Source organism: Ambystoma mexicanum, chromosome 6p (genome assembly GCF_040938575.1).
Source record: "Ambystoma mexicanum isolate Mex_15411 chromosome 6p, UKY_AmexF1_1, whole genome shotgun sequence".
Taxonomy (NCBI): domain Eukaryota; kingdom Metazoa; phylum Chordata; class Amphibia; order Caudata; family Ambystomatidae; genus Ambystoma; species Ambystoma mexicanum.
Window position 1 is genome coordinate 1,344,375,050 of NC_090935.1, and position 24,105 is coordinate 1,344,399,154.

At 46.9% G+C, this 24,105-nt stretch overlaps 1 protein-coding gene across 2 annotated transcripts in view; it reads right to left on the reverse strand.

Annotated features, from left to right (window-relative positions):
* MLANA (melan-A) overlaps positions 1-17,911 on the reverse strand; it is a 64,747-nt gene extending 46,836 nt beyond the window's left edge. Inside the window, exons 1-2 of one of the 2 annotated variants that reach the window (XM_069626022.1) lie at positions 17,589-17,911; positions 9,374-9,488 (exon numbers count right to left, since the gene is read on the reverse strand). In XM_069626022.1, the coding sequence (XP_069482123.1) occupies positions 9,374-9,456 (83 nt within the window). In that variant the 5' untranslated portion in view covers positions 9,457-9,488; positions 17,589-17,911. Of the gene's footprint in view, positions 1-9,373; positions 9,489-17,205; positions 17,336-17,588 lie in introns of those variants that run through there. The other variant, XM_069626021.1, reaches the window with a different exon arrangement.
* Between the last annotated feature and the right edge of the window lie 6,194 nt (positions 17,912-24,105).

The following is a 24,105-nucleotide window of genomic DNA, read 5'->3' on the forward strand; positions in this document are numbered from 1 at the left end:
GCGGAGGGATAGCTGAAGGTATTTTGGACCGAGTCCCCAGAAAACCTTGTGGACAATGCAGAGGGTTTTGAATTTAATCCTTGCATCCACTGGGAGCCATTGGGGAGATTTCAGAGCTGGAGAGATATGATCCCAGGGCTTGAGGCCAAGGACAAGTCTTGCAGTCTTGTTCTGGATTAGTTGCAGAGAGTAGAGGCAGGTAGATTTAGAAAGAGGCTACAATAGTCCAACCTAGAGAGAACCAAAACTTGAGAGATCATGAGCTTCTGGGGGAAGGAGAGGAAAGGCAGAGTACCTCGGAGGAGGTGCAGTAGGAGGTTTTGACTTTAGAGACGTCAGGTGTGGGTGGAGAAGGAAAGTGTTGAGTCAAAGATGACCCATGAGGTTCTTAGCCTCACAGGTGGGGGTAGCAGGAGGGCCAAGGGAAGCTGGCCAGAGAGTGAGGGGGAAAAGGATGGTGAAGGTGTGCCGATGAGGAGGATCTCCGTCTTGCTGACATTCAGACAAAGATCATTGGCGGCACACCAATCTTGAATCACATTCCGAGAGTATATGGTCTTCCCTCTGCCCACATTACTACAAAATGCATAGTAGGCATCTCACTCAACTGCCCGTAATGGGATCGGGAACAGTAGGCCGTTTAGCCTCTACTCATCCTTTTACTCCTGCTGGGTAGAATTTTCTCGAAGGCCGCAAGGAAGATCTCAAACAATTTGAACAGCCCTCAGGTTCAAGTAACAGGTGTACAACAAATTATTATTCCCTCAAACTGTTCTGCAACAAGGTTAATAAAAGATACTCACCCCATACCATAGAGCTGATTATAGAGACAATATAAATACCCAAATACTACTATCAAAATAGCATGTTACTTTCACTTCTCAGATGCACAAATAAAGGAGGGGTAGGGTCCAAACTCCTCCGCAAACTGCACCAGAATTAGCCCCTTCATACAGTTAATTAAAAGACCCACATATCTAAGTAGAGGTCCTCGTCATCTCGCCTCGCATACACCGCCCTCATATTTCTGATAGAAATTTGGAGGTCCATGATCCAATCTTGCAGCTTGCTCTTAGTATTCCAAGCCTTCAGTATCTGCTTCTTGGCTATGATCAAGGCCATTCTAACCCAGTTACACGGGCCCTTGCTAGAACATGGATTATACTCCTGCGAGTGAAGGCTTTCCAAATCTTGGTGCGCAACCATGCGAGCATATCCCCATCAGGTTCAGCCAACCGCTATGCAGAAACCTTCACAAACACTAGGACAGTGACAGTCACATACCACCCTCCTAACTCCCACACCCCCAGCAACAATAGTCAAGGAACCCTCCCCACCCCCTCCGTTCATCCCCCCCAGAGGCTTGTATTTTTTTTTTCACCCAACCAGGTGATCGAGGTTTTAACAAACCGCCAACTGTAGGATGGGCCCGCCCTACATGGGGAGCTGTCCCCAATAAGCATAGGCTGCTCAGGGCGAATGGAAGAACTCTGGGAGCTATGTTAACCCATGGCGGCATGGTTTTTGGGCCTTGCTTGAACACCTTCTTGCACTGAAAACCTCTGTGGTACCTCAAGATTTGGATAAACAAATCTACCCTTTTTGAAGCTGTGCGACAGTAAATAAAGGAGGGATCTTCAGTGCTCTCCCACGCCCCCAGAAGAAACTCTGGAAAACTTCTTTGGCATACATTTACTAAATTCTAAAGTTAAGTGGCTGCATAACTTGTGGGCAATGTTTCTTCCACGTCTCCCTACACATTTCTACCGCCTTATTCACAGTGGTCTACACTAGCTTTCAGCGGTCACAAACCAAGTACCTGCCCAAATGCACAATTCTCCCAACCACATACAATACGTGGCCTCGAAATGGTCCGTCCTGGCCAAATGCTCTAGTATTCCTCGCTTCTGACCAGTTAATCTGGTGTCCAGACAATCTGCCCACCTCTTCAAGTATTGCCCATAATGTGCAACCTTTGTGAAAGTTTGAAAATGGCATTCTTTTAATCTGAACTCCAACTGGTTGAACATGTACAGCATTTGACCACTTTTAACTGCCAAAAGCTGGCAGAAACCCTACACACCTTTTCACCCGCATAAAGGGAGACGTGGGCATGCCTGCATGGTGACCCTTTCCAAGCGGAATGCATACAAAATGACCTCAGTAGCCCAGAGCCTTGCAACCGCACCTGGTATAGACCATCGCTTCAAGAACCTGACTTCAAATCTCAATTTGCATAGGAACTTGCAATGTATTCTTATCAAATGCTTTCCCAGCATCAATAAAGGCCAGAGGCGCTGGGATAGCCCTAGCAAAAGTTTCCCCCCATTAAAGCCCATCGAAGACTGGTTTGATGCAACGCATGCAGTTCTCCAGTCCATTTGCAAAATGTCTTGGAATGCATTGTGACAACATTGAGCAATATGGAGTGACCATTCTTGCTTCTGGTGTATTTGGGGATGATCAAAGCCTCATGTTAAGAGCAGAAAATGCCCTTGCCCAGGATACAACTATATAGTCTACACAAGACTGGGCCGAAGTATGTCGAGAAGTCTGATAAAACTCTACCAGTATTCTGTTATGGCCTAAGGGTTTCGCAGAGTTTTAACACGGGCTGAGAACAGTGGTTACTTCCTCAAGCTGGACTTGCCTCGCCAGCTTCACTCCCTCTTCAAGAGCCAGGTTTCAGTGGATAGAAACTGAGGAACACAAACTGTTCAGATGCCTTTTAGTGGTTATTGGAGCGATTTTCGTCAACCAGATATTGGATGCATGAAGGAAGAACATCCTTTCAGCCTTCTGGCAAATCTCCCATCTCCACATTCCCAGCATGGTCGTCTACTGGGAAACCCTCCTCAGCTAAGGAGCTAAACCTTCCAGTCTCCACTACACACTTGTCCTCAGTTCTCATATGAAGCATATTTGTTCCTGAGCTGCTTGGAGGCCTGGGCCTTTTACTCAGCCAACCCTGCCTCCTAAAAAGGCATGACCAGCTTAGAAGCTCACCTCTAATAACAGCCTTAAAACCAGCCATAATGTTTGTTCACCTGCGGGACTCATGTGACCTGCAAAGTAGTTTACAATTGATTTCCCCAGGGGCTCAATGAACTCGCTCAGGCAGGATCAAGTTGATGGTCCCACTGTTACACAGGGGCAGTCCATCTTTGATGTACATGATCAAATATTCCTCGGTCCCCCTCTTCAATTTTGACACAGTGTTCCGACGTGCACATCTGAAATCATGATTGGCAAAAGTGGGAATTATGAACCAGGGAATAGAAAGTATTCCTTGTACATGGGGGTGTTCCTAACCTTCGAAACATACTACATTGTGCACATACCTGCTAGCAGCTCCCTTCCTCCTCACATAACTGCAGTCTGCCGAGCAATCCACCCATAACAATTAAAATTCTGCCTAGGGCAACATTTGAGCCCTGTAAGCGTTCAGATGTCTGAAGAATTGACATTGTAGATGTGTCTGCTGGGTTTATAGTGATAAAACAAAGCTGAGAGCCTATATATTTCGAAACCCAATCCGTAGACAATAGTCATGGACTGGTTTCAATTGAAATGCAATTTTACATGTTAAAAGTAGCATTTCAATGTTTTTTTGTACTTTTGCAACGTTAGATGCAGCTGTCCAGTGCTGAAATTACAGCACTGGACAGCTCCATGTAACGTTTCAAGGTTTTAGTGTATATTGGGGGTTGGGAGTTCTCCCCCAGCCCCCCCCCCCCCAACCACCACGCCACCCTCCCCCCCCTAACCCATGCCCCAACCCTAACCTTAACCCATGTCGACGGCACTCAAATTTATTTTCTAAGAAATTGTCATTCGAAAGAATGGCATTTCGACAAAAAAAAAAAAAAAAAGCAAAAGTTTGCCATTCAACATTTTTGCGGTCCAAAAAAATTACAGGACAGCGGTCTACTGACATTGCAATGTCCATACACTGAGCCCAATACAAAACGGATATTTTCTACAGAGGTTTCCACCAAAAGCAATCCTCCTCGAGAGGACCCGACCACACACCAACGGGGGTTTTATACAGCAGTATACAAACTCATTTTCTTTACTATAAAAACTCCTGATCTGCAGGATTGTTCAGTCTAGGACCACATCAGCCTTCAACCTCCACAATTTGACAAAGACATTCCCTCCATCTCTTCTGCGGGCATTTCAGGAGAGGAAGGCAATGAAGCTCGCCATTAGGACACTGAAATGGGCTCATGTGAAAATTACAGTGAATGCTCCGTCTTACTCACACATCAGCCAGGCCGAACCCCCAGCTGATGCCCCTAAACTCCCAACAGCCCAGACCACCCCCATGGTGCTAGTGTCCACTCTGGTGTCATACAAAAATACAAATCCAACCAAAACAAAATGTTGCAACAGAAATCGGGCTTGCCCGACAGTGAGCCCTATGGAGCGATGTTAATTCCCACAGTGCAATGTGAACAGTTTGCCTCCAGGGGTACACCCAGCCTATAATCAGTCCTCACATATTACTTCCCTTTCCCACGCCTACGGATTCTTCTCCTGCCCAACCCATACCATCCATACACAACCCTAAGGTGTTGTAGGATTACTGCCTTCTTAGGGTCCATGTAGGTCAAAGAGGGCAAGAGGCCAAGGCACTGCACCAGAGCAGTCACTAGATTTGGGGTTTCACAGCAGGTCCATGGACTTCTTGCCAACCTCCCCACTACGCGACAGCCAACCCTTGCCCCACCACCTTGGGAAGGAGATCAGCGAGGGCAGAGCCAACAAATGCATCCCAATGTTGGCATCAGCCACTTGTCTGCCAGTCAATATTGGAAGGGTCACTGGAGCTATGTACATTTAGAAAAATCAGTCGATAAACACATGTATAAGGAAACTAAATAGTGTGAACAAAAATTAAGTTTTCATATCGCTGCCCATCGCCAACATAACAATCCAGTTGTGTTTTTACTTCCTGCATGCAGTATGCTGCGTTTGGCGTGGTGCCTTAGGCACTGCAGCCATTCAAGTGCACCCTGTGGGCAGCTGCCAACAGGGTGCAGGGAGCTATCCGTGCTGTGATTGCCCTACAAACAGGATCTTACTGTGTGCTAAAATTTATGGTCATCCTATATACAGTGTTTTGGGGACAGTATATTTAAGCCAAACTGTAACACTGCATTGGTTAGTGCATAGGAGGACCATATATTTAAGCAACGTTGGCATGGATAGGTCTCTGCTGGGCTATTATTGGTTGCAGTGCAATCCCCGCAAGATGGCTCATGTGCAAGGAATTGCAGGAATGCAAATTAGCCAAAATGCAAGCTTTAGACCATGGTCTGGGTCTTACAGGGAAGTGTAATTTTATGCAAAAAGAAAAAAAAAAGTTTGTTGTGATGCAAATGAGCAAAAGCCAAATATTTATGTTTAGGATCAGATGTGGTGCCATTGTTATGACAATGGGGTGTGCAGCATTCTAAATGCTGGCCCACCTCTCAGCAGGTTACCCCCTAAGCCCTTCACTGCCACCATTTTGCCTACAGATCGTGGATCTACCCACTCCCACCCAGCTCTACACAAAAACCTTACAAGTTAACTATTGCTTTGTAGCTCTAAAGTTTGCAAATGTTTTACTGCAAAAAATTCTCATTCATGGTTCAATCACAAATCTGTTTAGACACCATATCCATTAAGGGCGACACCTGCGCCTCTGTTGTAATCTTCAAGCTGGTTATAAAATGGCAACCTGTAGCGTGAAGAGATGACCAAGAAGACCGTTGATGCAGGGTGCTCATCGCAGACAGAACCAGCAAGTGGGCATTGCCCTGCGAGTGAGATCACAGAATCAACCCTGTCAAAGTATCTTCCAGTGTACATTAAAAGCCCCAAAATCATAGTGTCCAGGATTTCTGGCATTTTTTTTGCAGGAATAAAACCGGCCCCAGTATCAGAAGGAGAATGCAATTAGCCAGTCTCATGCTGGCATTAAACAAGTTACTCCTTCCCATTTCCATCATCCAATATTGTGCTAAACCCCACCGTAGCTGGGATTGTGGCATGGGCCCCTTCTGTATCCTTCTGGGTCCTGGCCTTCAGTCCGTTCGCTGGTAGCATCCACCCCTCTCCCCCTAGACTTCGGGCACCACTCTGCCTGTGCTGCCTCAAGTGCCTGCACCTACTATGGGCTGCTGACCCCTCTCCCATCAAGTGGCCACTGCCTGGAACTTACCTGTTGCCATAGCAACCGGCTCTCGCACATAACTGTTGCAATAACTTCCTCCCTGGCACTTCACTCCGTGGATCCTCTAGCACTTACCCCTTTCCCCTTCTCTATGCACTTGCACAATCCAAATGTTCATAAAGCCTAGTAGGACCACTTCTGTAGTTGGCGTATTCCATTGTCTCAATGTGTGCCTTGTTCCCTTCACTTTTACCTGTGGGTGCTTTGAAACAACATTTTCTTGATGTACAAGCACCTTACAAATGCCCAATGAAATGAAATGATATTTATATCGCGCTCATACACAAGTGTTACAGAGCGCGACTAGGCAAAGGGAGGTGAACAGGGGAGAACAAAAAAACAACCATCTTACTAGGCCCAGTGACATTGAGAACACGCAAGTGCATGGGAGAGGGAAAAGGGGGGAGAAGTGCATGGAAGGAGAAGTGGAAAGTGCGGGACAGAGGAGAGGCAATAAGTAAAACAATAAATGTGATAAACAGTGGTAGTGCAGCCAGCAAGTGCTAGGTTGAGCAGATAGGGTAGATCGGACGTGTAAAAGAAAAGTGGGTGGGGGCTGTATGGCCACAGACTCCAGTGCAAGGGGTGGCCCAAAGGCAGTGCAGGAGGGTGGCAGGGTGAGCAAGTACCTGGGCTCGAAGGACAGAGGGTGGCCAGGTGCACAGTACCAAGAGAGAACAGATCAGCAGGGGAGAGGGGGAGCAAAGGGGGAAGAGAAGAGGAAGGTCTTGAGCTGCGGAGCTGGAAACCGTTTTACTCAAGTTTCAGGGTCGCAGGGAGGCCAAATTATAAAATAAATTGGGGATACTTCTCAATGATTCATAGAGGATCTATACTCCCCACCTTAAATCATTAACTGGGAGGGCCCACCTATTCAGGCCTAATTGAGGGACAGCATATCAGCTGAAGTGTAATATCAGCTCATGCGTGTATACATACACATAACGCGCAACTAGGAATATATTGCAGGAGAGATAGCCGGTACCCAAGTACATTTTTAGTGCCTTAACGCAATGCCAAATCACTGCAGTGTGCTTTTGTGGTCGAGAATCAAGATGGTAATAATAATTATAATGCAAAAACGAGCAAAATAGCAAGTGAAAGGACGTCCTGCACGCCATATTCTCTCAAATTTTTATTTGACCATTGTTTGTTGCCATGCTCTTATATTCGAAAAGGCGCCACCAAATTACATACAAACCGAAGCACAATGTTAAGCGCCGCCATCTTTAGTACGCGAATGTGCTCTCGCGCATGAAACGAAGGACTTGCATTCAAGCGTGAGGAAATCATCTCGCCCTCCATCCCCCCAAAATCATACTATTACACGATCAATAGTGCACAAACGTGTGGCAAGTTAAAGGATAACCATAACCCGGACTCAATTAGCAGAAGATGATCACCACGCGAGGGAAATACTAAACACCTTGCTCTGAAGCACGCAGCTTTTTTACCCACCCAACCCCCCCATGCTCTTCACCCACTGTACTAGTGAGGCACGACTAGTCACCATTTCAACCAAAAGCCCCTCCTTGTGTTCCCATGCACTTGCGGCACTCCTGTCCTGTTCAGGATGTACTGGGCGATTCAGTCACATGGCGTTCGTGCCTTCTGCGCCTGCGTCATCTTCTTCTTAATTATCGGAGGCGTGGGAGGACCCACGCAGGCGCTTCCCCATCCTATAGGATGATGTGCACCGTACCCACTAATTATTATTTGGCTCCATTTAAGCTCACAACTCCTCCCACCTCCCCGTCTGCCTCACAAAATCCAACATCACACTACTCCTCCTCCTGCCTCTCTCCCCATCACCTCCCAGTATAGTCCTCCCACTCAGCTCAGCCACACCCAACGCAGTCAACCGAACCCTCATCAATTCTCTCTCTGCAACATGTCTTTCACACCTAATCAAAAAATGTCCCACCGTTTCAGGCCCCCCACACACCGCACAGTCCCTTGATTCACGCTTCCCTATTCGAAATAGACAGTCATTCAGCCCCACATGACCTATCCTCAACCGATTCAGCATCACCTCCTCCCCCCTCCTCCATTCTGAACTCCCTGCATCCACCTTCACCGACACTTTCCCACGAACACCGAACATCCACCTGCTCTTCACCCCATTCACCCACCTGAAGCAGGAGCTTCAGAACAACCTAAGGTAGCGCCTCCAAGTGAGTTTTTGGAGTTGGCATTAAAGAAACCACATAAAACGGTCCAATTCTCACTGAACGGGCTAGGACTATTTTGAAACGTCATTCACTTTGGAGGCAACACACATACTTAGTATGTCCTGTTCAGATGGATCGCGCAACATTTCTGGGATTCTTAACGCAAGCAGTCAACCATTCCTACCGGGGTAGAATCATGCGGACCACTAGCCTACCCAAAAATGGGAAAAGATACTGCGCCAGTCCTGTAGCACTGCGGGGACGTTGTACTGTCCTTCCTGTATACTCTGCATCCCCCCATCAAAGCACCACACAGAACGGGCACGGTCTTTCAAAGAAGGGAGGCCATCCAGAAGAAACCGATTAAGCAGCTCAAAAAGTCACAACAAAGCAGGGGACAAGGGGAGAGAACGGTGGTAGCATACATTTACCAAAATGTCATGGGTAGCACTCACAACCAATGATATCGCAGGCAGGATTGTCATACAAACGTACACCATTATGACATCAGGGAAGTGACACCACATGCCTTTAGACCCAGCGCAGGGAACAGGCCGGACGCGCTCCTTTCGCAATAATCACGAAGATCCCCCATCAGGTACACTGACCCCATCAGGTACACTGATGCCAGAATACACTGAGCGAGATGCAGGTTAGGGACATGGACGGAATCATTGGTTAAGAGAAAATGTATGCAGGGGTCTGCATCCTGCAGATCTCCATAGGCGTTAGGACTATGACTCCCATGATGCTTTGCTATTGAACCTGCCACCAGAGACAATGGGAGTTTTAGTCCCAAACATCTGGAGTGGCCCAAGGGCGAACAGAAGACCACAAAAAAACCACTGCAACTGTTTTTTGGAGTACGTGCATCCAAGAAGGGAAAAATGTGTGTCACGATAGCATGCAGAATAGAAAACAAGAATAATCCACTGTTGTGTCAGGGGTGGGTGGCTCAGCGTGTATGCAAGGTACTCACTCCTCCGCATTGAGGCCACTGGGCCCATGCCCTCGATCGCTAAATGCTGCATCAGAGGCATGAGAGGCTGAGGAGCGGGGCATGTTGTAAAGCTGACAGGAGGTACTGGAACCACCTGTAAGGAGGAAAGAAAAAAAACAAACAATGTTTTAGGCCAGCTCGATCAAGTTTAAACATCCCTGCCCCGACAAAAACCCTACTTGGTAAGATCACTTTCTAGAGGTAGAGTGTCGCACCAAAGTCATTTAAAAAAAAGGTGTCTACCCCATTGTTTAAGTAACATTTGATTTAATCAGATGGAAGAAAGCACCACGTTCTAAATACTGTGGGAGGAGCCCATTCACAGACTATAATGATCTGGAAACACACAGAATTGCAAAGCAGGAGAGCAGCAAATGACGGTTCCGAGTATGTGGGCGCTGCAAACAGTGCGCCAGACAAGTTTTAGAAGTGGGAGTATTTGTATTTTGCTCCCCAGTTTTGGCTATTAGGTGGCGCTGAAAGCGCTACCTACGAAACTATTGTCATTAAAATAAGAGTTCTAACATGAGAGCTTGAAACAGGGGCTTTGGATGCAGGTTTGTTGTAATGCTTTTCAATGCAGGTTGGCATACAAGGTAGTATGTGGTAGACCCACATAACGCCCATCGCCAAGTGAAATCATTGAGCTTTTTCCTCCCATTCCCACCTATCCACATTTCTACTGTGTGGTGGATTTGTCAGCCATTTTTCCCTCCAAAATGGCAGCGGCCACGTTTTAATGTTATTCAAAAGTTTTGACTTGGTTGATGCTTCTAAAAATATTTACTGCATCTTTTCAGATATGTTACATATTTTAATTTATCTGGTTTTCAACATAAAGAATTCACTGTTGAGTGTTTCGTAAAATGGCTTTCAAATTCTTCATGTACTGATTTGTGGGTGGTGTTCGAGTGTCTCATGAAGTAAACACGGCCCAATGGCATTGCAGATAATTATGTCAGGAGGATGCCATTGGTTCTGCAGTCTTTCTGTACAGAGGGCCACCATTTTATTTCAGCATTCGATCAATCGGGGCATGCTGTGATCGAGGATGGAATTCCCCATCCTCGATCACAGCACATGAGGACTATTTATAAAAAGGCTGTATTTCTCAAATTTAATTTTAGAATCATTGGTGCTGTGCTCGTGTGGGTGCTGTGCTTGAGGGTGTCCCAAGTACTTTTTGCTGCATTACCCCGTGAGGCCTCTGCAATTGTCCAGAGACAAACTCAGTTTTAACTTTAATATTCGGTGCCTTTAGCACTTCTCTTTCCCCGGACCCTCTCCACTCCCTTTGCCTTCCTTCTGTTCCCGGCTGCCCAAATCCCTGAGTGGCTCTCTGGCCGGAGAGGATTCCCATTTAAAACATACAAGCTTGATCAGAGTGTGTGGCACTGTCTCAAACGGTTACATTTAGTAAGAGGTAGTAAATGAAATGCCAAAATATTTCAGTTCACGTACTCCTTAATAATGCACTCTAAACGCTTACGCAGAGACCATTTTATTATTCATTGCCCCTCCGAGTCTTTTGCATGTTACCTTTGCCAATGCTCGTTTTGCATTGCAGCCCTCATTGGGGGTCAAAACTGGCTTGTATGGCCGTCTTTCCACACTAGAGGCTCAGATCTGGATGTTTAAGCATGCCTCCGTGTGGAAGAAGCGCTCCATGTCACACACTCAAAGCGCTCCTAGGGGGTGACTTGGGGGGTGGGAGAGCGAAGGCTTAGTGGGCGTGCCACTCTCTAAACGAGGCCCTGCAAGGAGCAGTGCTAGCTAATGTTTATGTTTATTATTTGATAATGCGCACAAAACCCAGGGTTACCCGGGCGCAGGAGGTACAAGGTTACTTAAACTTAGGTTACATACATACGGAGTACAGTGCATACAGGTCAATACAAGCAGTTGAGATGAGAGCTAGCATGTTACAATGTTAAGAGTACATCTAACAGAGAGGTAGAAGGTAAAGGCAAAATAGTCTTTGAACCGGTAACGCGAAAATTAGTTGTCGTTAGACCAGAACCAGTTTTTTACCTTGCTTCTAAAGCTGGAATAGGATAAGTTTGCTCTCAATGCAGTGGACAATGCATTCCAGGCCTGGGCAGCTCTAACTGGGAAGCTTGCTCCGCCCGCTTTAGATAGTCTAAATCTAGGGGTTTCTAGCAGGAAGTGGTTAGTAGCTCTGGTGTGGTGGCTGGATGATTTTCTGGTCAATCTGGCCGAGATGTAGGGGGGTGCTGCGTTGTTGAGCCCTTTGTGTGTGAGAGAGTGTCTTGAGAAGGACTGTCGCTGATTTTTAGCCAGTGGTGGTCTTTCCTGATGTTGGAAATATGTACTCTACGGGGTATGTCGAGGGCTGCTCTAAGAGCGTTTGAAGGATTTGCATTTTATTTATGATAGTTTTATTAGCTCCTGCATAGAGGGCATTACAATAGTCCAGCTTCGACATTACTAATGTGGTAGCTAGTGTGATGCAGTTAGTTTTGGAGAGGTAAGGTCTACAGGTCCCGATTAATTTACAGGTGTACGCTGTAGAAGATGCCAAGGTATTAACTTGTTTTTTGAGAGATAGAGTGGAATCAAGGTAAAAGCCTAGTGTTCTTACCTCGGTTGCCACCTTGATTGTGTTAGGATCTATGTTGAAATTGCGATAATTGGCGCCGTCAGAACCCAAGATCAGCATCTCAGTTTTGTCGTCATTTAGGCAGAGGCCGTGGGAGGCCATCCATGCCTGAATGAGGAGGTACATTTTATTTACTAGAGCTGTGACTTCGACAAAGTTGCCTGATAGTGGTATGAGAATCTGCGTATCGTCTGCATAATTAGTATAGGTTACCCCTAATCTGTCAAGTTTGTCGAAGAGTGGCTTAGTAAATATATTATACATCGTTGGGGAGACACATGAGCCTTGTGGGACACCACAAGTGGTCTGGATTGGGTTCGCTGCAGCTACAGGGGAGAACACTCATCGTACGGTTAGCTAGGAAGGATTGTACCCATGCTATAGCTTTACTTGAGAAATGGGCGGCAGACGCTAAGTGGTTGCATAATACTGCATGATCGACCAGGTCGAAGGCCGCTGATAGGTCAAGGAGGAGGAGCATAGCCGTTATACCTTTTTCCTTCAACTTGTCGATTTGTGTCTTGAGGTCGATTAGGGCCGTTTCAGTACCGTGAAGTGGTCTGAAGCCAGATTGCCGTGAACCTAATAGCTGGTGTGACTCCAGATAGTTTTGGATCTGGAGGTAGGCTACTCTATCGATGATTTTAAGCAGAAATGGGACCGTAGTAATGGGCCTGCAGTTGGTGGGGATTGCTGGGTCAAGTGTCTTTTTTGAGTAGGGGCAGTACTCAAGATTCTTTAAGGTTTGTGGGTACAGTACTCCTATTGAAGGAGGCGTTGATTAGTTTCGAGATGAAGGGTGCTAAATCTCTGGCTGCATCCTTGATGATTTGCGCAGGGCAACTGTCGCCTTGGCAGTTCGATGGTTTAAGGGGTAGAATAACCTTTTCGGTTTCCAGTATAGAGATGTTTGTAAACCTGAAGGGTTTACAATTGCTTTGGGTTGAAGTGCTGGGTATCTCTTTCAGTGGGGTGGTACGAGTTCCACTAGGGCTCAAGGAGGCTTTTTTCTTAGCAATTTTAGATTGAAGGGTTGTGATTTTATTTGCTAGGGCATTTTGGATGCTGGTGCACCAAAGTTTGTCCTTGGGGACATTGTAGCGGCAATTGGGTTTTCCAATTCCCGGAGAATAGTGAAGAGTTCTTTGGAGTTCGAGTTGGCTTTACTGATTCTTTCATTGAATGAATCTTTTTTAGTTTGAATTATTTCCTTCTTGTAGCTTTTGGCAAAGTTGGCAAGTGTGGTTTTATTGTCAGCAGAAGGGGTATGCCTCCAGATAGCTTGGAGTTTGCGTTTTTGGATGCGCATTTCTTTGAGTTGGGGGGTGAACCATGAGTTAAGGTGAGTTTCACGTTTACTTTTATGGAATTTGATAGGGACAATCAAGTCCACAGCTTTGGTCATAGAATTGTTAAATGACTCAACTAACTCGCTAGGGTTAGATTCACTGGAACTGGCAGGAGTAGTGGGAGAAGTTTTTCAGCCGCGATTTCTTTTTTGCTTCTCGTTGGCTTGGGGGGTACTATTTTATTCTGGTTGGGTTTGGGAGGCTCTATGCTGGCTGTAAAGCATATAAGATAGTGGTCCATCCATATTTGAGGAAGAATACTAGAGATGGTGATGTCACAGTTATGGTTGGCTATCCAGTCTAGTGTGCGTCCTTTTATGTGTGTAGGAGCTAGGACTTTTTGGGTAATGTCATGATGCAGAACATGACTCAAATTACACACCGGATAATCCAGCATGCTGCGGCCTGCAGTGGCACCTTCTGTCGCCCAACATGAAAATCTCGAGCGCTTTTTCAGAGTCTTCTATGGCAGAGTGGCGACCAGGATCCTAGTTTCAGAATCCATCACCCCATGCACTCGGCCATAGAAATGTGATGGCATCTCCTCCAATATCAGATTGTGATGCAGGAGTGACGCTAGAAATTCCAATGGAATCTAGCAGATCTTTGCACCTTCGAGGAATCCATTAACATGCCTCCCACCAGGCACGTCCACAGGCCAAAGGCATTTACAATTGTTTAACTGTGGACATGGAAGTCTGTCGCATGATTGTGGTCCGATCCATGCAATAGCCGAGTGACTGGAAAATAATGGCTTTAAATTTTGCCCAGTGTGAGATGGACAACTAGAGGCAAGTGCATTCTCAGAGAAGAACCTTTCATGCACCCTTTAATTTAGTGTGGATTTAAGAAGTAGGCATCCAGTTATTTTACTAATGTTTTAGGGGGCAACTGTCTGTGCCAGAGGTGGGTCTGTGTAGAGCACCGGGTGGCAGTGAGAACTGCTCACTCACCGTTCACCACCGATGCATTTATGAACCGAGCACTTTAAGAGTGAAAATTGATTAGATCAGCCATGCAAGCCTAGCTGCGCGTGACATCTTCCCCTTGTACTACTAACTGCACATTGTTTTTGTTAACTCACACAACCCGTATGTTTAGGTGTACCATCTAAAAGTTAAACTATATTAGTAACTTACTCACAAATGAATTCGATTTTTTTTGCAATTTTTGTTGACGGAAAACAGCATGATACAAGCACAGAGAGCAATTCCAACAAACAAACAATAGTTAATACAGTCTTTCAGAAGTCAAGCGGCACTCAAATCCATATATTCCACTGATACATTCTTAGGGGCCCATTCACAAATAAATCATGGTCTTATCCCGTAACAAAGAGGCAACGTGAACAGTTTTGGTTTGTGTGTAGGCACCGGAAAGGCATTTGACAGGCATTGCCGTTGTGGAATGAACTTTGCATCGATGTGAGCTGCAGCTGCAAAATGGCACGAGTACCGGGGCATATAATAGCAGTGCCTAGCAAATGCCTACTACTTCTACACAAGCCAAAACTGTTGGGTTTGCCAATGCTTGCTTAAAGTTGGGAATAAAATTGATTTTTATTTTTAGGGAGTCAGAATGCAAGTCCATTTCCCAATGAGTATTTTTATAAGCGAGTAAATGTTTTAACTGAAAGTGTTTTTGTAATAAAGTATTTTTTGCACCTAGTTGTACATCCACATTAAAAGATGTATGTAAGGTCTTCCGATTGGGCACTTCTAATGGTAGTGTCTTGCTGTAGTACTACTACAAGCATATCCATGGAGCTGTGAGGGCGAAAAGTAGGGGCATAAGATTCGAAATGTCTTTTTTTTGGGAGTATTTTTACTCCCCATTTTTTATTTTTGAGAAGTATTTGCCTATTTTTAGAAAGTGAAAGTGGCCGATACACAGACTGCCCACTCCTACCAACCCACTGTCGAGCAGAGACACAAACAGCAAGGCCAACAAAACTGGCAGAAGGGAGCTATACAAGACCACATTAGAAGTGCCATACCTACAAAGTCCTCAATCCAGGCTTCGAGGACATGGAAAGAAATCCACACAGGACATATTTATTCAGATTCCCTCCACCAATTCCAATATGTACAACATGCGTTACTGCATGTGTGTGGGGACCCTGTGCACAACCACCCTCCAGGTTTACTGACCCGATGTGGACTTTCTCATGCAGCCAGGGAGCTCTGGCACCATTTCACCTACAGCGGAGGGAGGTAGAAGACTTTGGTGGACATCAACAGCACAATAGCAGGACAACATGTTCGCAATGGTGTCTGCCAACACAGCTCCCACCGTGAGCATACCCAAGCTCCCGGCATGAAATACAGCACCAAGGACCACATGCATGCACTGCATGCGAGTGGTGGCTACCCGACGGTGGCCACCTCACCAAGGGTTGTGGTATCAGAACCGTTAAGACAGGGCACAACAGTGCAATCAGTCGAGAACGTTGAGATGGTTCCATATGTTAATATCCCTGCAAAAATAATCGCCATACAAGACATCACCATATTTTTGCGGCCAAGTCAAGCCATGGAACCTGCAGGGGACACCCCTGCAACCCCCATCATTTTTTTTAATGGAGCAGGGGACACCCCTGCAACACCCAGTCCCATTTAGCCCATAAATTATCCCCATTAATAATATCACCTATGGCCTTACCCCACGACCATATATATGGTGGAGATAATATTACCCGATAGCGGTCGGATTACACCCTACACTACTTCCACTCACTCGCCCACAAGCAGTTGCATTGTTGGTAGGGAATGTGGGCAATTCAACGTTTTGCAGTATTGGATCCGAGCAACTGCCTGCGTAACAGCACAAAACAACGTAAATGATCACGCTCTCAGTTCGCTCTGATGTGCGTTGAAAGAGGGTCAATTCATGCAAATAAAAACAATAATACTGGAGGAACTGCAAGTAAAATAATAGTAACAACGGCTTGTATTAACGTCAAGGACCCCAGGTGGTCGTTAAGGTTTCCAAACCTGTCCTATGGAGGGATCCATTCGCACATTAGGCAGCGCCTCTCATGTTCAGTTTTACACAAATCTAATCTTCTTAGGGCAATGTTTACAACTGACACTTTAAGTGACACTTCCCGTCTATTCGTAACGACCACTGATACTTTGTTCACAGTTTCACCCCCAGCGAGTCACAGAAAAGGAAATGAGTCTGCAGTATCATTGTCGAAAAGTAATTGGTGTCGTTTTGTTACACTGGACTGGGCCCAATCGAGCCTTTGCCGAGGGGTGCTTTGGGGCTTTTAGGTTTTCGCTCACGCTGCGTTTCCCAGCCCGCGCAGTAAAATTGATATTAATTCATCGGATTCGTGAAAACAATCTAGTAGCACAGAACAAATTAAATGAAACAAAGTAAAACTGAATGTCAAGTAGGGTCAGTGATTTAAGCGCTTTGGGGACTGGAAGCAGCATTTGCCAGAGAACCGTGAACCGGCCCCTAATTGACACCCTAAAGAGAAGTGCCGCGGGTACTAGGCTCGATAAGTGCCGGTGCTCTTCCATTCAAAGGAGCCGGAACCACCTTCCCCACAAAGTAGCGTCCAATCGTGCGTGGTACTTTTCAAGTGGATGTAGCGCAGAGTATCTGCGCCAGTGGCGCGTCTTTACGCTGCGCGAACTTGTCTGGCGTTAGAGAGCTTTGCGACCCAGGGGAGCCGGAGCGACTCCCAAGCGAAGACTGTCCAGGTGAACCGCCATGTCGCCAGAGCCCCCATAAAACAGACCAAGAAATCCCCCGCATTAGAAAGACGCACCTGCAATTCCCGCAGCGATTTTGCGTCTAAAGGGCACGCCCGCCAGCTCACTCAAACGTACCTCTGCTTGCCGCGCTGCCCGACTGCTGTGTCGCAGTAACCCACAGCCCTCCTAATCCCCCTTCTCCTTAACTCATGATTACCACGGGACTCGCATTCCTAAAAGGTCTTTGATGCGCGTTAATTGGCGTGAAAGCAGCGGGCCCCCCGCCCCAAGCATAGCCCCGCCCCTCTGCCGTGTTCACCAAGACGTCCATAACCACTGCGCCCCCTCCTCCTCCACCACTGATACAAACCGCTGCTCCTTGTCTACGTGAAGGCACGTTTTAAGTGATAGTGAATATTACTTCAGAATATTGGGCTTAGGTGTATCGAACATTTAAAACAAATAATAAAATAAACACCACAGGTTAAACACTGTGCACGCTTTTTTCATTTTCTTACCTCATAAACTTGGTAAAAGGCACACCGAGGAAACAGTCCCCCTAGGCAGTAAAGTGAGGGGACAGTGTTCTGCTTACGTGGGAGAGTGTGCATTCCAATGAGGGTCTTATAAGGGCTACACTTGTTAACATTCTGTCACTGGTTGTTTAGAGCCATGTGTGGTTTTGCCTCTTTAAGACCTACGCAATGGAGTTACGTAACTTATTTTTATCAGAGCCTCAAGGCCTGTCGCAGAGGTAAACCCGGACACCCCCACAGAGGACTCAGAGACACATGTTGCTCGGCCAGGCACCGCGCGTGCACTGCCATGGAACCACAGTGATGACCCTTTTATTGCTGCGACAGAGTTACGTCACTCTGTCGTGTCCGTCTTAAAGCGGCAACATCACACTCCTTTTTCATAACAACAAAGAGTAATGTGGAATACAATTTAACAGTTCTTTCTCCTCTCCCACCCCCATAGAAGTAAACACAACTAACATACTTATAATATCATTGGTGAGCATCTTGACATAGCCCTTTTCTTTATGCGTCCAGCAAATAGTAATTTTGAGAGGAGGGCCTACTTTGTATAGTATAGTGCATTGAGGGTTCCGCCTTCCCTCTCCCCAGCTTGGCCTTCCATCACCTGCCACGCCTTAGTCATCTGGTTCTCGGTGAACGCTGTCATCTGCTCCTTCCTATGGTTCTTTGTCATTCGCATTCTATGGCGTAGCCCCCACCTGACCACCCTCACCGACTTTTTAATAGAAGCTCAAGCTCCTCGTCACTGTGGCACTCCCATCTGATGCGGTCACCATTGACCCTTTCTTTCTCTTCCACCATGTCCATGGGTGGAGGTTCATAGGTCAATGAGAGTTTTCCTTGCAAATGTTTGTTCCTCACCAGTACTTTGTCTCCGGGTGCCAAATGAAGTGGCTGTAGACCCCTGCAAAGGTTTTACCATTTTCATTTCTGGCACTACTTTCTCCGGAGACCCTCTCATCAATTTCCGCAGGTGCTATCCTCCCCAGGTCCGGCAACAGACCCTGAGGAGATCTTTTGAACAGCGCCTCTGCGAGGGCAACACCCGCCAAGCAGTGGGGAGTCGCTCGGTACTCCCTCAAGATCTGGCACAGGGCCCTTCTCAGACACTGGCCCTGTCATGGGCAATGCAAAATACGTTGTAGAGAGTTTGCATGAAACGTACGCCCCCCCATTTTCCCTTGGTCACACCAGTGAAATCCTCCTGTGGCGAATTCCACAGTCCAGCATGAACTGTCCAAAACTCTCTCCTTGGGTGGTGATCCATTGTCTGAGCAGATTTCCTTCAGGAAATCATGGAAGCCAATTACTTTTTCTAGCACTGATACAATGTGGTCAAATGCCATGCATTCCACAAATTCGACTTCCGAATATCTCGTCCATTAATCAATGAACACCACGAAGTGTGTGTCCCGACCAGCAGATCCAAAGTCAACGTGTACTGTCTCCCATGGGTAGCAACTTCTCGGCATAGACTTGAACCATGATTCAAGTTGCGCCAGGGCAGCCGTTTGGCACCACACACATCCTGCCACAAATTCGTCAACACATCTTTCCAAATTCGGGAACCACACCTTAAGCCTCAGGCATGCCTTAGTTTTGGCTGCACCCTGATGACCTTGATGCGCCAATGCAACGATTTGCTGAATTTTTCACAAAGGAATCACCATCTTTGGCCCCCTCAGTGGCAAACCTGAGTCAGAGAAAGCTAGTTCCTCCCAGACCTACCACAGTTGCTCGAGCATTGTACAGGCACTATGAGTCTTTTTGCTCAAACCTTCCAGGATCCACTTCCACTCCCCCTTTTTCAACGCACAGAGGAGGTGGAATCACTCGTCCTCTTCGGACACGGTGGTCAACTCCTGAATGGACATCGAATTTGGAGTAGAGGATTCAATTATGACTTGGACAGACTCATCCGCCTCTGCCTCTCCAGTCTTGGGAGATAATCTGCAGTGTTATTTGCCCAATGTCTATACACCAGACACACTCCATATTCCAGTAGGGCAGCATCCATCTTTCACTCCTGGCCGGTGGTTTCGATGACAAGCCTGCCATGATCGGAAACAAAGAGTTTGTGGTCGGTGACTACATTTAATGTTCTTCCCAGAATGTATAAACAGAAGTGTCGGCATCCCCAGAGGACCGCCAGTGCCTCTTGCTCAATTTGATAGTACTGTTGCTCCGTCTGCAGCAGGGCTTGGCTAGCGAACGCCACCGGTTTCATATTCCCACTTGCATCCTGCTGAGCCAGTACAGCCGCCAGCCCAAACAGGCTCGCATCGACCACAATTTCTGACGCGAAAGATGGATCAAAAAGCACCATGGTATCATTGCTGTGAGGGCCTCCTTGACCTTGTCAAACGCAGCCTTTCCAGCAGGCCCCGCTGTGCCTTTTTTTGTCAGATTCCTTAAGAGCTCTGATAGGGTGGCAAGGTTCCTAATGAATCGTCCACAACAAGTCACCATTCCCAGGAAGCTGCATACTTCTGACAGTTTCTCTGTAGGTTTTGCCTCTTTAATGTCTTTCACCTTCCGCGGGTCTGGTGACACACCCCCTTCTTGGAAAACAAACCCAAAGAAGTTAATGCTCGTCTTGAATAACTCACATTTATCTTCATGTAGAGTACGCCCTAGCAATTTTATCCTTTTGACCAGTCGCCCCATGTGTTCCATTTCCGAGCTTGCAAAAACGAGAATGTCGTCACTAATGTTCAGGACACCATCCAGATCTGCCAAGACTCCTCTGATGATGTTTTGAAACACCTACACCGCAGACGAGACCCCAAAACTGAGTCACTTATAGCGATATTGTCCTCTCTGTGTGGTGAACGTGGTATTGTGCCTCGACTCAGGATGGAGTACAACCTGATGTTATCCTATCCTTAAGTCAAGTTTCATGAAAAATGTCGCTCCTTCAAGATACGCAACAATGCCATCGATGGTGGGCGTTAGGTGTTCCCTTTTGATTGATTTATTTGGCAAACGCATGTTTACACAAATCCAGACAGAGTCCAGCTGCTTGGGTTTCCTTGCCACCACAATTGCAGACACCCATGGTGTTGGGCCCTCCAACTTCTCAATGATGTCCAGCTGACCCAACTGATCCAGCTCCTTGCCCGCCTGTTCCCTCAGATGGAATGAGATTCTCCTATGTTTGAGGGCTACTGGGTGAATCAAGTTGTCTATGTGCAGCCTGACAGGTCCAGCCACCAATTTCCCAGTACTAATAAAGACATCAGAAAATCTCTCTATGACCGCCTGGTCGCGGGAGGATAGCTCAGGGGCAACACACTCGCCTTGGAAGCAAGACAACACAGAGAAACACAAATTTGATCCCCGGGTCCGTGCTTAGAAACCTCTGGGTATTAAGTGCATAATAAATAACCAATTATATTTATAACATCCCCAACGTAGACGCCATAGGAAAAAAATCACAATTTTCAACAATTCTTTTGCAGCACAGATGAGTTAAGTATTATCGCTGAGGTTTGTAACAAAAAATCTTGCCTTAATGAAGTTTGTTCCATGCCCAACTTGGGTGATGAATGCCCCCATCAGTGGAATGGGTCTGTCTCCACCACACGTAAAAATGCGGACCATTGGCAGGCCCAGCACATGGGGGGGTTCAGCAATGCTTCATAGTGTTTCAGCGCCATGACATTCACAGAGGCTCTCGTGTCGACCAGCAGAGGCACCTCAGACCCGTTGACACTGACCAAATATCTCTGCTGCTGTCTCTTCATCGCCTTCAGTTTGCACACGTTGGAGATGAAGGCAATTTCTTCGTGATCTTCGTCTTCCAATTCTCACCCACTCTGGTCTTCTTCCTGATCCATGAAAGCCACATTTTGAGGATGCCTCTGGACAAACGGACCCATTCTGACTGGTCCCCTCTGTACCGACACCGCGACTGGTGCACGACACATGCATGCAAAATGGTTGGGGTTACCACACCTACCGCACATCCGGCCCTTGGCTGGACACTCAGTTGCGTGTGGAAGATCATACCCACACTATAGACATGGCACAGACAGGTTCAAGACTTTTCTCTTTCAGCAGAGCCATACACTTTTGCGCCCCTCTAGTACCTTGTGGACGTCCTATGGCATATCCATCGTACATTTTTTCAACATTCGTATTGCAGCATCCATTTTGCACGCATGTGTGTCTGCCAACTCATGTGAGCAGCCCATTTCCAGGACACGCTCCACAGTTAACCCAGGCTTTCTCAGCACTTGGCATCACATTTTTCGAGAGGTGCATCCCTGAATGAGCTACTGGCACATCATGCTCTCTTCATTGTCCCATGCACATATGGATGCTAGCTGTCTCAGCCTGCCATGAAATGCGTCCAATGCCTCATCATCCTTCTGTTTGGCGTGGCACATGACAAACCTCTCATAGTCCAGGTTGATTAGCAGCATGAATTACTCCCTCAAGAAATGTTTTGCTGCAACGAAGGAGTCATCAACTGGTTGCAAAATCTTAAACATTTTATGAACTGCTGGTCCTGCCGCATAAATGAGAGTCGACATCTTTGCCTGGTCATTCACCTCCCCCATGGCTCTAAAATACATCTCGAGATGTTCTATCCAAAGGTTCCATCTCGGGCCTAGGCTTGATGGTGCACCAGTGTTAGGAAAGACTTCCATCTTAACGGCTGGCACGTCGGGCAGTAGAATCAGACAGCAGAGCGGATGGCGGCTAGAAGAGACAGAAATGCAGGCAGGGGTCGCACAATCACAGATGCCACGGGGACGGGTAATGCATGGTAACACGAATAATACGTTAAGGGGGTGTAGGAAAATAGCATTACCTGTCTTTGGAATTAGGAAATTAGAACTTCAAGGCTATCCCTAAATGCTTTCCGGTTAAGAAGGGCAGTGGGGAGAAATGTCGGAGAGCGATAAATGGGTTTTGCGAGACTGTTGAGCGGCACTCACGTTGCTGCAGGGGGTGGCCGTGTGCTGGGGGAGGGTTAGTGAGGTTGGAGGCTCACCGCTGGCGCTTGGGTCCAGTGTAATGAGCTGGGTGTCCCCCCCCATATCAAGTGGGGGTGCATGGTTGTCAAAACTTGCTGGTACAGCCACCAGTGGCGAGAGTGATAAGTAGACTGTGTTTTCATTCAATGGGCTGTATCACCGGACGGGGGTTATGACCATGGAATGGGGCACATGTGGTAACAAGGCGGGCAGCATGCAGCCATATTAATTGGCAATTGTTATGTCAGGTTATACAAACACCAAAGCCTGGGTAGGCTTATTGATAACACGTGTTCTTTAAATCTGCCGCGGGATTCTTCTGTAACACATTAGTGGAAGTATGGCCTCGATCACAGCTGTATTAAATGTGAATGGCCTCCCCAGCGCAGGGAGATTGCGACTGAGCAGTGGAAAATGGAAGGTGCACTGCTGTTTGGGGTTGAAGGGAGCCTTTTACGAAGATACAAAGCTTGATTGAGCGCTGTTAATGTATGTAACGGTGAATGTAGTGCAAGCGTTGGTTTTAAATCCTGTAGGCCGCTGGGCCGCACCTCGTATTTTTGGGTCCCATGTAATGTAACGCTCGACTTAGGGTTCAACTTTACATGCCTTTCGGTGCCATTGTAATAGTTCACACCCCAGGACATTCACACTTCGATTTTGCTGGTTTTGCACGTAAATAATGGTTGGGGCTGAACTATTGTTCGACTATTGCATTTTCCTCAGTCGGCTGCTATCATGCAGTTAAAGGCATGGTATAGTAAAAATATTTATTGTCCCTACGGGTCGGCCATGTTTTTTTAAGCCTAAGTGGCTCGATTTTAGAAAACTTTCCTATGGACCTTACCCGAGTTTTCGTCCATTAAACGCACGCGAAAACAAGCACCAGGGAGCTGCCATTTTGTGATAATCCTATCATTTCCCCCATCGCCCTGGCTGACCTGCTTTTGCGGCACTAAATCATATCCCCCGCCCCTGAGCCTGTCATCAGCAGACGCGTACCGGCCATTTCACAACGCCAAAGCAGGTCTCGTGTCAACATTCGCTGCGCTTCAGCTAATGACGTGTCGCCATGGAAATGTCAGGACGCCTCTTTCCTCAATAAGTATAAACAGACCGTTTCACAACGCACAGCAGCAGATTTCCGATTCCATTCCTCTCTCTGTGCTACTTTGAGTATTCTCTGACTCGTTTCAGTGCTCTGGTCAGCTACCTTCGCCGCTTGTAGCCCGTGTGAACAGATACCAGTACCACCGCTATAAATTATTTTAGTTTGTTTAACACACAATGGCTACAATAATGCTCTACATGTACGAGCCCGAGTATACAGAGGAGGAACTACTGGAAAGGGAAGCACGCGAAAACGATGGGGATTCGGACGGCAGTTGGCAGGACGAATCAACAGATGAAGAGCCTGGGCCTAGTCGAATGGACGGCGTCTCCACCTGGTGCACATGCAATCGGTGCAAGCTAATGCCAACTGAGGACGAGAACTGCTGCTGCCGAGA